Genomic DNA, 14534 nt, shown 5'->3' with positions numbered 1-14534 from the left:
CTCTGGTTGTTGCAGCAAAGTTGAAAACTGTTTCACATTTCAAAGCATTAAACTTTCTATTCCATTCCTTGCCTTGCCTTTAAAGGCTTTGTTGCAAGTGATTTCGTGTGTGCCCAGCGAATCATTTAAATACAAAGAAACAATTAAAGCGTAACTGCACAGATTTACACAAAAAAAAAACCTTTGTGTTTGTGTGTGTGTGTGCGAGAGAGGGCCAGTGTTTTTGTAGTTACTGTTTGAAGCTAAGTGCTTGAGATGAAAGAGTTCAAAACTCTATACTACCCTGAACTGGAAACACTTCATTACCGTAGTGCTTTGACGGCGTTCGGCCAACCAGTGCCAAGGCGCCCGGCGCACGAAACGAACAGCCGTTTTTTATAACACTTTAGTATGCAAATAATTTCAAACAACACGGCTGTGACGCTGGCCGGTGGTAAAAGTGTGCTGAGCTTTTCATGCAAACACTTACACAAACACACACACACACACTCACATCAAAAGACCCACCCACCAAGTGCTGTCGAGTGAGTGGTGTGGCAGTGGGTACAATCTCGGCAGTTCGGTTGAAGTGTTTGTTTAAATTAGAACAACAGAATAACAAAGCACAAAGGTCTGCTGGTGGCAGCTTTAAATATGGTGGAGATGTTTGTTGATGTGTTGTGTCTGCATTCGTCGTGCATTTGTTGACATAGCAATTTTTATTTGCTAGTTTATTGACCTGAATTATGGAAATGCATTGCAATTGAAGGAGAGTAGCATATGCTACAGGATTTTTTTAAATGTACAGTTGTAATTTAGAGTTTGTGTTTTTCCCTTGCTCTCAATCTACCATGTTATACTTAAACATAATAAGCTTGAAATTCAACATGCATATGTAAATGTTCTGAAGTGCACAGAAGATTCCGATGTTGTGCAATTAAATTAGCTTGTAAACGTAACCATAGCCACCGGTGTGATCTACAACGGCACCACACGCCAAAACAATCTTAATTAGCAAAACAAGATGCTCAAAAACACAACACAAACAGGAAACACCATTTTAGCATTCAGGCACAACAATCAGACCACCAACCGAAAAATATGCTGAAGCGCAACAATCTCTCGTGATTGTGGTTAGAGTCGTGTAGGAGTCTCTTCACACACACAAACACACACGTACACCCAAACGCACAAAACGTCAGGTCGAACGTGTGTTACGACAATTGTTCGCTCACCGATTGTCACTGTCTTATCGGCGCTGGCTTCACTGTTTGACTGCTGATGCTGAGTAACGTGGAAACTTTTTTCCACGTGATTTAATGAACTGTGTTCGGACGGAGTGGCTTCGCCGGGGTAGCACGAGAAAGTAGCTTCAGTTACGCCGGCGGAGGTGGGAAGCCACCAAAACCGGCCCACTCCTGCGACTGCGGGAGGTAGTTTATGAGCATGCTAATTGGAGAATCTAATTAAAAAGTTTCCTCGGTTGCGTTCGAACATTTCTGGTCGGTTTGTGAACATTGTTCGGTTGGGTTGAGGTTTGAGGTTTGAAAGCTGATGCCGCATCGGCGAGCTTGACGGTTTGACGTTTGGAACGATCGGGATGGGCGTTTTTCGGTGGAAGTGATGGTTGAAGTAATTTATTTTGGGGGTTTTTTTTTCCCCCATCAAAGGTAGGCAGCGAGGCAGCGCATGGGCAAATGGGTGGATGGTTCAGCTTTTAAAATGGTTGCAGTAGTGGATAGGGGGTTTAAATTGGTCTGAAAGATTCTGGTCTGATTATAAATTTAAGTTTCACCCAAAAGGTGCCGGGTTTGTTGACTGTCTAGATTGAAGAGACTGTAAACCACTCAATCAGCTTAACCGAACCGAGTGAAGCCACTTTCGAAGAAGCTTCTTCATTCCAGCCGCCGATGCGAACGGTGCTGACATAAAAGCTTACCCATCGAATAAGCTGCCATTGGAAAAAAAACAATCTCGTACGGTGCGATGCTATCGCCTATTAAATTATACACCACAACAACATTATGCTCCAAAACCCGCGTAACAAACATTGTTCAGCAATTCAATGAGCCCGCTTGCTGCTCGGTCGTTCAATCGATCGACATTACCGTCGATGTGACCGTCATTTCAATTGCATCGCATCACGTCGACCGTAAACAGAGAACAGATTGTGTTGGCTGTTAAAAATGTTTGCATAATTTTCAGCCCCCATAGGTCTTTCTCCCCTTGCAGTGCTCGCGCACTTTACGCACGATACAATAAATCGTTCGTCCGCGCAGGGTACGGTTTTCCTCACGGATGGGTGGCTTTTTTTTCGATGCCCGCGTTGCGTTTAAATTTATTGTCGAACATTTGAGCGGTTGGTGGTGGTGATCATAAATTACGCTTCATTTTGGAGCGACATTGAGTAAAGTGGGAAAATGCCACAAATCGACGATACGCGTAACAGTTCGGTCACCGGTTGTTTCGGTTGGATGGGAATGGGAATGTTGAAATGTGTGAAAGGTTGAACAAATTTCGCCAAATTACGATACCCCAACCATGCTGGCATTGCAAGTGGGGCAAACATTTCCGTTTATCCCTGCGGCAAAGGGTGCATTGTTAGGGTGTAAATTTGTGTAACACATTTTGATTACCGAATGCTTGCGCTGCAATCCAATTTGAAGTTGTGAAACCATTTGCCAATTGGAATTGGTGGGTTTTGTTGAGGATTTTCAGAGTAATATTATCGTAAAGATACTTCCGTTCTTTTCAAACCTGTGATGGAGTAAGAGGTGGGACATATCATCATTGCCAAACTAATTGTACACGCGACTAGGGATGTGTGCAAATGAAAAATCTCGTAAATAAATCCATCATCATTATTTTTTTCCGAACGACTCAAAGTGTGGTGAATCAGAGTTAGTTTGTTATTTGGCAAATATATCGTCCATCTTTTTAACACAATACAACGAATGCAAATTATCGCATAGTTACAAGTCACTTACATAAGGAGGATCACAGTAGATTGCTTTGCACCATAGCGGCTCAGAGTGGTAGCAGACGCACAAACTGCACACGCCCGGTCCAGGTACGTAGAGTAGACCGTGTGCGACCGAGTTTCCCTGGAAGTCGACACAGTCCTCTTCTAGGCTAGCTGTAAAGACAGAGAAAAAAAAACGAGAAAAGAATTGAACATCGTTAGCAAGCAGCAGTGACAAAAGCGGCAAAAGTGGAGGTAAAAATAGATTCTCTCCGTTCCGTATCGGTGGAAAGTTATGAAGTTTACAGCAACTCCCATCGGTTGGTAATCGATGATGGTTTGATCATAAATCTATACCAATCACTTGTCCAAACTGTACGCTGTATTACCAGCACACAAGCACACTCTGGTAGAGTTTGTTGGGTAAGTTTACCTACGGTAGTTTAGTGAAGAGCGAGATGAAGAGGAAAAAGAGAGAGAGAGAGAGCGAGAGACAAACTTGTTCCGGAATTGTTGAAGAGTTAAACTTTCCTGGTGAACAACCATCCAGCGCACTGAGTAAAAAGTGAGGGGGGAATACGGATCGGTTGAACAAGTGTGGCATCTGTTGGTATTCAGTTTTTTCTTCATAATCATTCGCTGCGTATGGAGAGGGTTAGGTAGTAGTGGAGCACATAGAAATACAAAAAAACATGTCATCCTATTTCAAGGAAATAAAATCAATCGACTAAAACGTAGGTTCGTTTGTGGTTCGGGGTGGATGTTTACAAGCAAAAACAGATTTGAACATAATCGATGGACTAGTACGGTGTTGTCGATTGATGATGTGAGCATTAAGTCTTTACAATGTGGGTATCTTATGTATGGCAACCGTGTGAATGTAACACGTGCAGCTTGTCAATTACTCATCCTTAAAAGCGCCGCTGAATTAAAAGATTTCTGTCATTACTTCCTGTCATTCAATACGCAAGAGCGAAAACCTTCATTACGCTAACCGTACAGTCTTTGTTCATTTCCGAATCTTTACGCTCCGAAGGCTGGCCTGATTAGTTATGGTTACTCAAACGGTGCAAAAGTGTTCAGCAGAATAGAAGAGTTTGCGTCACAACTTTCTTAAATCAATCGCTCCGTATGGGGGAACCTACGCCAAGATTGACAAGCATTGCACGAACTGCGGAAGAACCTGCTTTGGAGTACTGTTGCTAAGGGGCAAATTCTACCGGTGCTCATGCACATTCAAACTGCTCTTCAGCTCATAGAGTAAATTACTGCAGAGGGATTAAGCAGTGGCAAGCAGGGATGAGTGCGGAACATCGAAGTACACGTCTTCAGCGCTTCAAGCCGGTACCAAATTTGTCTTGTTAGTGGCTGAAGTACAATGAGCGAAACTTGTGCATAATCTACGGCTCACCACGGCGCACCGGGGACGGTGGATGGAACTAAAGACAGTTGCCGTCGCTATCAAAAGAGAACAAAGTAACGGCATGAGCGATTGCAGATTTAGCGCTGTTGGAATATGGTAGTCAAATTTGAAGCATGCTTCAAGCAGTACCAGCTAGTGAGAGTCGACGGGTATATGGTTTCGGTTGCATTCAACCACTTCAGGACGTAGAAATCCTGCCCTGTGGTTTCGGAATGAATGGCAGTGATGTAAAGGTCACGATAATCAAGTAGGTCTACGCAAGCAAGACGTTCTGGTGTGGGAACGAACGATCCGAGAAATTAGTTAAACAAACGTTTTGTTAGCGCTTGGAATCAAATGAGCCTGGAAGAATAAATCGCACCGTTTTCTTTGTTACGGTACGGATTGTGAGAGAAACTAGGGGTGACTTTAAGGGCATTTTAATGAGCTCTACTACTACTTTGAATTATGGATTCATTCGTAACCCATGCGCGAAACATCAATTTTGACACTGATGGTTAATATTTCCGGATTTTGTGGTACACCAACTAAGCACTAAAATGAAACATTCAAATTCGTTATTAATTTGCATTTCAATTAATCTGAAAATGGAGGTAAGCAAGCAGCAGGTTGTCGAACAGCTCGATGCAATCATGGTGCACCGGTTGCTGCTATGGTTTGATTGCAATAAGCAACCGTAATACAGGATTTGATCGAAAATTTTAATTACGCGTGTGCGCGATACAGTATAATACACCTGTACAGATAATTCGAAGCTCCTATCATGTGCTAAATTTGGACTATAAATTCTATACTCCGTGGAATAAATAGGTCACCCGCTAAGCGGGTGCTACATAAATGCATAATTAAAACTGCTCCTCCATCACAGACACCCCGCATGTGTCACCTCATATGCCAGAGCATTGTTGGCCAGGCTGCATGAAATATGATTAAAAATAGATTCGATACCATAATTGTGATAATGCAAGTGGTAGATTTATTCCGAAAACGGCACCAGCATGCAATGGTGCAGGCAAAGTGTTGGGTTGGGATGGAATTATTTTTAGACACCAGTGCTACATTCAATATCGTGCCTTTATTTAGCTCGACGATTTTCGAGTGTAGATGTGGCAGGAATTAAACTAAAGCATCATGGTTTTACAGGCAGAGCACGTGATGTTTGATGTTTCAGACGTGTAAGGTCAAAGATTTCCCAAGGTCCTGTCGGATGCCACGGGCTGGAATAAGTTGATCGAATTTCATATAAATGTGTACGCGTGTGTGTGTGTTTGAAGGAGAATTTAATTACGATCATGGTACCGTGTTGGTTGTAGAAAATGCTGCTGCTTCCTTCACCACTACGTCGCCAGTGGTACGGAAGTACGTGAGACGCACACAACTCAAATACGAACCATTTTCCCGCAGGCAATGGGATGGAATTGCTCGGCAACAGCAACACCACAGCACAGTTTCGGTACCGTGGGCACCGACGTATGTTGCTATTTACGTTCCAGCTCTCGCTGTCCGCTCGTGGAAACGTGCGGGCAGTGCAATTATGTTTGTTCGTCGGGTCGGGCTGTCAACCCACCATGGCAGTCTACCGATGGTAGTGGATTGCTGTGGGCAATACGAAACTCGGTTTGTTGGTTGGGTGTCATCAAGCGATAGAATTACATTAGCAATTGACCAGGTGCCTGTGGGCGCCGGAGAGCGTGTAACGTAACAACAGGGTTAAGGTGAAAGATAGTATGTTATTTGAATATGGTTCCCGCCTGAGTTGCTGGATGATGGAATCTTGAATGGAGGTTTGTGTGGCTTGTGGTATCTTTTAATTTGTCAAATGATTTCTGGAATCCAAGCAACCAACTAAAGTCAATATAAAGTGGAAATATTTTACATAGTTACTCGTATACATATATATTTATTTTTACTTGGAATAACATTAAGATGAATGGTTTAACTTTGAATCTACTGCATAAAATTATTATTTTTCCGCAAATTACATTAATCTTATTCTCAAATTTATCAACTAGATTCTTGATAGTCTGATTGAAGACATTCCGTACGCTGTGGTCGTGGCAAAAATAAGTCCATTAAAGCCAGGTCAGTATGAAGGAGAAGGAAGAAAACGTATTTAGGAATGCTAACCATAACTATAGCCTACCGCAAGTTCAACTCTTCACCACAAACAATTATTAGGAATTATTCATGAAAACATTGTAACGATTCATAAGGCTGTCTTGCGGTTACATCTGTACTTGTGCAACTTAGTGAGTACAATAAAGCCTTCGATAGAGCTTTTCACGTATAGTTGCACAGTCCGTACAAACTATGCCTTTATAGAGCAATTGATGGTCAATTGTGCTAGCAGGAATTGAAAGTAGCAAACGTTGCTTTACTATTACTTGGGCAGGAAATCGTTTGATTGATTGAACCCCGTTTCTCGGAAACACTTCTATTGCCGACGCTGTGTAATTTAAAACGGACAGAGCACCAATGCTTCCCTGTGCCTCGTCGTTTAGTATTCTTGCTTCGACAGCACTTTGAAAATATTTGCATACTCGTTATTGGTTACGCAGAGCAGCGAAGGATGGAAAATGCGACAGAAACCGGCAGAGCGGACTGTATTTTCTCAAACGACCCTTTCGCTCGAGCTTCCCTCACATGGTGTGCTTTTGCAGAGTAGTTTCTCTCTCGCGTCGTTGTGTGAGCGGCACTCACAGAACGAAAGGAAGTGGCAGTGAGCCCACGGGTGAGTGACTTGTGGTGAGTGCTCGCTCAGTAAAGCTCAGGAGCGAACAAAAGAGAAAATAAACTGCCTGTTCAGTGTTGGTGGATAACGCTGACGGAAGCGCAGCATAGTGACGTCAACATTGACACACATACTTGGTCCCGTAGTTGCCACTGTCAGATGTTGGACGCTTTACGAGAGAAATCTACCACCGGCCAGACATGCAGTGTCGCCTTCCTGGTGTAATCGTGTTTCTGTATTACTCCGCTGGTACGGGAAGCAAATGGAAGAACTGAACTGGAATGGATGAGTGCAAGGGTATCAAACGTGCAATTGTAGTGTGACCATTTGCTTCGCTCTTGTCCGGCAAAAGTTCGCCTTTGGATGTAGGGTAAAGGTCATGCTGAAGTCTGTAGCCAAAGGAACACCACAAGAGACAGGCCAAAGATACAGCTCGTTTGATGTTGAAATCGGCCAACATTCTTGCTCAATCGTGTTGGAAGTTGGAGGAAATCGAATTGATCGAATTTTTGTGTAGCGTTTTGTTGCATTCTTTCCGTTCTGTGCTTGCTTGGAGTCGGAAAATGACGCTGGATCAATGTCGCTTCGGGGAAGAATCGTGTCCTACCAAAGTTTAAATTGCTTTGGAACGACATTATCCGGATGAAAAATAGTTGACAGAAAGTAGTTGCAGTCAAAGCATTACAACGAATAATGATCAAATAGAACAGCTTGGTGTAACTAACAAATTTGTTTGCATCTAGAAATTGGTTTTATTGTTTTTTTTTTCATATTATATACCTACGATCATATGGACAATTTGTTATGGGCGATTTGAGGTTAATTTTTCCACGTTTGTAAAAACGATTTGTGAACGATTGTTTAGCTTTCCATGGTACAAAATGGTGTATGGTACAAATGGTGTGTAATGGCGATTTTAACCTAACCCTTCTTATCCCAGCGTCACTTCCCATCGAAACCGTTCGGGCATAATGAAAGGAAAACGCTCAATGGAGACGCCTAGTGGCTCATTGTTTCAGGGCGTGGATGAGAAACAATTGGAAACAATGCCTTCATCAGCACGGCTCGCCTTGGCTACAGCTATGAAGGGGCAGCATTGGATCCGGGTGTGGTGCAAAATAAAATGCACAACTCAACGGCCCATAACACGGGCCTCCCGTGGCGTCCTTGATGTCTCGGGCGCAATGGTTCGGCCAGCAAACGGTAGAGTTGGTTGCGACAGACAAACAAGAAACATAAAACAGGATGCTATTTTAACTTTGCACAACGATAAACCAAGCTGTGAGGCCCTTCGAGGTGAACAGTTTTACGTACCGTGCTTGCGGGTGTTTTGCGGCGCACTTTAATTGCGTGGCGTAGAGGAAACGGGGGGAAAACGGGCGGAAATTCCGTGAGTAGCTGGCGCCGCGCGTTGGTAGCCAGCAGGCATTGGCGGAAATTAAAAATTAGAAGAAGGAAAATAATGTTTGCAACCCGTCACGCGGTACAGCAGTGGTGTAAGACGGGCAAAGTTATGTGGGAAAACGGTTGCAAAGAACGCAATCTAACGCAGATAATGGGCAGCATCGATGGAGCTTTACGGTTTGCTCGGCATAGTACAGTATACACTTGCAGCGTGTAGATGTGTATTTGTCAATCATGAACAGATATTTTGGAAAAAAAAGAAAACGTGGCATGATTTTCATTTTTTTATTCAGAAGGAACGGTCCTAAAAGGCCATATTGCTGTATGTTGCATGGTTAATCTGTACACAAATAATTATTACTAGAAGGTTAAAAAAACCTTCAACCAAACAACCTGAAGCTTCTTAGTCACTATAATCAAACATTTAACTTGCGCCATTCAATAGCCAGAACGGATTGGGTTGCTATCTTAGATTTTTATTATTTATTTTCGTATCCTGATACGAGCAGTGTATTTAAATTTACATGATAAAAAGCTCTCTCTTTTTGCAACAGCTCTCAACCCACGTTTGCTCGTGAAATGCTCATTTTATCCGTGCTTTGGTGCCGATTTGAACTATTTTTAGCATTGTGTGCATTAAATATTTTAAATGTTTCGTAACGCTTCAGCCCAGTGTTGTGTTCGCAAAGACCAAAATTTGGACTCCGTCCCATGCGTTGAGTTTTAAAGCCTTGCGTAGAAGGTTGCGGTAAATAATTTAGCTGTAACTGAAAACCAGACGGTACAGCGTCCTGTGACACGGTTAGCTTAGTTGTGCAATCACGCTCACTCATACATGCTTAGCTGACCTTACAGTACGTCCACACCCATACATACACGCCTTCTTGGGAATGGAAGCAAACATTTCCCCGAAGGGACGGTAAAGAATGTGTTGTCGATTTCTAATCTTTACCGGTGCGAGCATTCCACCGCCTATGCGAGGAACTACTTTCGTTTTGGGAGGTGTGTCGTTGCTCATTCCTTATTAAACGCCCCGACGTTGGCGAAGATGGCTGAGTGATTTTCGGTTGCGCTTCACTTTTGGGTGACAGTGGATTGCGTTTGGTTAATGCTCAATGGTTCGTAAGCGGTTTCGGTGTGCTTGGCCGGAGCTATGGTATGTTTTCTGCGGGGTACGTTTCTTGCGCCAGGTAAACTTTTATGTATCTTTGCATTGCTAACCTGACCGGAGGGACTCAAAAGGGGGTAGTAAATGTTTAAGTGTCGAGATAATTACACACTCAAGTCGTTTGTATCACAATCGGTTGCAGGCGGGACACGGTTCGTTACGGCGTTAGAGGCGAATGAAATGGTAGTTTCGCAAATTTGATTTTTCACCTGTAGCAGTTGCCGAAAACCCACCATTAACCCATCAGTCACGGGAAGCTGTCGGTAAAGTGCCCTTCTTCACTCTTGTTCACACTTGCTTACATTCACGTTTTGCTCTCATTCTTATCCAGCAGACTACCTTTTTGAAGGGTACGCCAAATTCCTATCCCTTCTTGATGCAGTTTCCGTTCGGCTGACGAGTTTTCATTGGCTAATGCGCACGCTTCCCTCTCTCTTTCTCTCTTTGTCTCACTCGCTCCTTCGAGCTCGAGGTTCTATTCAGTGATGTTTGCGAATAATTTAAATCATTCGCCCTTACATTCTGAGCTCGCTAAGGAAAGTCTTATCCTTACGGTTCAAGCATTGAGCAATGAGCATTGGTTTCGAAGGATATAAAACCAATGCAGCTACAACCACACCATTACCTTTGCCAGCGAATAGCGGACTTCTTGGCTACGGGTCACTGACAAGACAAACATTTTCTTAGATTGTTTGGGGACGTTTTGGGGAAGTTTTGTTCTTCGTTTGTTTGTGAAAAAGGTTTCATATTTTTTGCTGGGGAGGGGTTCTGTTTTTACCTGTCAGGTAAGAATCATCTTACTGAAAAGGTGTAGTCCAAAGAGACCGCTGAGAAGGTGAAATATAAGAGAGGGGAATAAATTTAATTTCAGCGACCGGGCTTAGAACCGGTTGACTTTGGCCGTGTTCCGACTGACCTGGTTCTCGAAACGGATTCAGAGCTTCAAGTTCTGAGAAATGGGCAAGCTCGAACTGGTTTGGGCCGAGATCCGGAGCGTTCCTGAAACAGGAGATCGATTTGTAGTAGGTGTGAAATGAAAGGGATTTGCAGCGGTACCTTTTTTTTACGTCGAACGTTTATTTTCCAATGGTCTGATCAAAACGGAGCTGTCCTTCTTGAAAGTGATCGTGTAGCTTGTATACCATGTTTACAAACAAGTCAACTTGCACTAAAGAAACAGCTTTGCAGTCGAGCATGAAAAGACCGAATAATTGTATGAGGATGATTGTATTTTTAGGATCTTTTCTTCAACAATGACTCTTTAACACTAAACGTATATTATTTGGATAGTAATCAGCATACAAGCAGAACAAATAGCAAGCTAATAGACATGTTAGCAGTGTAAGCAAACGTTCGGCTCGAGCGGCTGCTATGCTTCGGTTCAAAATTATTAACTGAATTACCAACCAAGCGCAAATGAAACGCAATGTGCTGCCACTCCTTGAATGTTTTGCCTTCAAAATCACAATACATTATGAATGTACTCGCCGTAGTTTGCTGGTGTCATTTTAAACTGCTTCAGGCGCATTCCCTACCGCAAGCATTTATGAGACAGCTCATGGAAAACGAAACACTGCCTGTTTCATCGGTGACAGGGCGGCTGTCTGAGTCGTTTCCGCTGCCACGAATGCTATTTGCCTGCTATTCATCGTCACCGACACACAAAAACACACAGACACACACGTTCACGGCTGTGGGCAATGGTAGTTCTTGTCTGCCAAGAGTTTTAATATATGTGCGGCAGCATTTAGCTCGTGCGCTCGCTTGGCCCGGTTATTATCGTTAACATTTTTCGCCGAAATGTATGCAAATTAGATCGCTAGTGTTGTAGTACGGAAGGGGAAGGGGGAGCACGAAGCACACGCTGGAATGTGTAATGGAAACTTGGAACGTTTTTGGGTGTGGGTAAATGGAACGAGCGAGCACTAAAGCATGTCGGTTACAGTTTGGCGAAGCTTGGTAGATATCTTCGGCTGTGCGACAGGAAGACCGGTAAGTGTGTTTGCTCGTGTTTGGTGGAAAATAGGTAAGTGCCCGTAGCCGGCGCGGGTTGGATGCTGTGAAGTTGGTGTACGGATGAAAAGATTGGTAATATTTTGGTCTCTCTTTTGAGCCTCTGGCAGTATGGATCAGTCGATAGCTTGTTTGGAGGTGACTATGATCCTTAAAATACTGAAAATTCAGAATAGTTAGGAAACAATAGTGGTCTAAAAGACTGCAAAATAATAGTATACGGAAAAAATACGTACGATTCATAAAACATGATAATGTAAGAATAGTGTTGTAAATATTTGGCTGTATTCCTGTTTATTACATCTTTGTTTATATATCATTTGGTATTCATAAATATTCGAACTTGTGTACTTTTTCCTTGTAGCCTGGCAAGCAGTTATTCAAGAAACGGTGAACTGATTCCACGTAGATGACGTTGCCTCAAAAAGCTTTGTAAACGATCAATACATTTCACGATCGGTTGTCGTCGAGAAGATACTTCAAACTAAGCGTTTAGTTGAGAACGTATAATATTACGAAATGACGACGTAGATGTATTTTCAGAAAGCTCGTAGTATTCGTTGGATTTTTATTTCCATTTTGGATTGAACATGTGTCCATGATGGTAAAATGTTTGAATTGGGCTGGCTATATATATATAGTCATGAAGAGTCGTACTCTCAACTCACTTTATGCTGAGTGCTGATGACTATGATTTGCTTGAGTGTTTTAAGAGAAGGGTTCATTTGTCCGTGAGTGTAAGGGATGTCGTGTTGAGCGTTACAACAGGAAGCATTATTCATGGGACAAAAAAAGAGGTAGCTTTCAAGCAGGAACAATTTGCGATATCGATCGGACATTCAAAATGGAACTGAAAAATCGATCCCACTTGAACGTGGTGGTAAATGGCGGTCTAGGCGAATTACGTGGTACGCGGTAAGCAACCTGTGCCATTGAGTTTCCGTTTGAAATTGTCAATGAATGATGTGCACACAGACGCAAACGCATCAAAGGTTACTCAAGGCTGCGGTGGTACTTTGCTGCCACAGCAGTCAATAGCAAACCGGTGATGGATAGAGTGGGTTTTACCTTCACTCATGCTAACACTGACGGTTCTAAAGCTACGAAGATAGGAAGCAATTTACGGAATGATGCATGTAAAGCAATCAGGGAGCAGGTGAACAGTGTTTATGATGGAATGGGATGCTTCAAAGCATATCAAACATGATTTTGATAGGAGCACATTAAACTTGCTTGTACTGTCAATAGACCTGCTCATCAAATGAAAACCACATACACACACACATACAACCCGTTTGGTGTTGTGGTGTGGAGGTTGATTTATAAATTGTTGATCACTCATAGAACTTAAGTGTTTGTCTCGCTTTGGGCGGCAAATGCATCTCAACAAGATGTTTCCTGATGTTGTTTGATATTCGTTTATAAAATATTTAATGATTTGCTGTATTTCTGTCTAGAGACATTCTTTCACCTTGTGGTAGTAGGGCAGGTTAATGGTTCAATGGTCAGCAAAGAAACAGGGAGAAACTTTTCACCTTTTTAATCTCATTTGAACGTGCTCGTTTATTTCAAATTCAATCTTTAGCAAACGAGATTGTTTCCTAGCATTGATTTCACTCGTCCTTTTTTGTTGATTTGAGCTTTTGAATATCGTCAAAAATGTATCGCATCTAATGCGATAGCAGAAAGGGTGATGAGTTCTCGCAAATCTGCACATTCCTTCCTTCTACACATTCCCACCCTGAACGGTCTGTGTTGCTAAAACTAGAAGGATAAACGGTCCTGCCATTCTCACGCGATGTGCCCTGGATCCCAGCCAACCGCCGCTTTGGCTGTGCTGGCCGACGGAAAGGGTACAATGCATGCTGGCGATACTAATTTGGATTACAAATCAAATTTACCGTTCCATTTCCATCTTGCCTCAGAAGCTGTCACTGTGCGAGGAGAAACTTTCCGATCAATGAAACTGTTCGCAAGTCTGCAAAGGTGTGGCGTGAGAGGTCACGCATGGAAGGCGAATTATTTGGGCATTGCTGAGCACATTAGGCATGAATTTTGCTCTGCTACGAATGTCACACATCGGGGCGGGTTAGATTAGCTGTCACACGACTGGGAATGGAATTAAGTAGCTCGGTAAAGTCACACCATGATAGGACCTTTATTGGCACAGCACGGCAACCAGAAGCATTTAATTATGCACCAAAGTTGTGATTGGTGAGGTGTTGAAATAATTTAAAAGTGATTAAGAATGTGTATCGAGATAAAATGTTACCTAACGCATCGCTTAAGGCATTCCTCGCCAAAAAAAAACTGAAATCATTGCAGTGAAACCCAGGCCAAGTAATGGAAAACCTGTGCCTAATCAAATAACTTTTTACCGAAACAAAGAGCCAAACGCACGGAAACGATTCTTCAAATCGACACACATACAAATACACACACGGTTTTGGGGCAGCTAGGCCGAGTGTTTCTTATTACCAGTTCCTGAAACAAATCACAAACCAACCGGCTGTCTCCTTCGCCCGCTTAGCCGGCGGCTTAACTCCCTCCGGAAGGAAACAATGTTTCGAAACGAGCGTCGGACAGAAAAATGCACAGCGAAACGGTGCCTGTCAACAATGTTTATTGCCAGGCCGTAAAGTGTCCTCGTGTGCGCGCGCCCGGAAGACAAAACTGGGCAGACCGGGATTGCAACCGGGAAGGTGGTTAGCTCCCTCGTCCTTCCTTCTTCCCAGCCTAACTACAACAATAAAAACAACAACAACAACGACGACGACGACGAGTTATCCCAGCGCTAACGGGTAACACGGCAAAGGACAAAAACATATTCGCAGTGCTTTGTGCTGTTTTTCTT

General features: G+C 43.1%; 1 protein-coding gene across 4 annotated transcripts in view; it reads right to left on the bottom strand.

Moving 5' to 3' along the window:
- Positions 1–14534, bottom strand: part of LOC5667574 (uncharacterized) — a 42487-nt gene that overhangs the window by 15962 nt on the left and 11991 nt on the right. For all 4 annotated transcript variants that reach the window (XM_061651215.1, XM_061651216.1, XM_061651214.1 and 1 more), the window contains exon 4: positions 2967–3115. In XM_061651215.1, the coding sequence (XP_061507199.1) occupies positions 2967–3115 (149 nt within the window). The remainder of the gene's footprint in view (positions 1–2966; positions 3116–14534) is intronic.

The sequence above is a fragment of the Anopheles gambiae genome, chromosome 2, assembly GCF_943734735.2.
Source record: "Anopheles gambiae chromosome 2, idAnoGambNW_F1_1, whole genome shotgun sequence".
NCBI classification, from domain to species: domain Eukaryota; kingdom Metazoa; phylum Arthropoda; class Insecta; order Diptera; family Culicidae; genus Anopheles; species Anopheles gambiae.
Note: the sequence above shows the minus strand (reverse complement) of the source record. Positions and strands in the feature narration are given on the sequence as shown.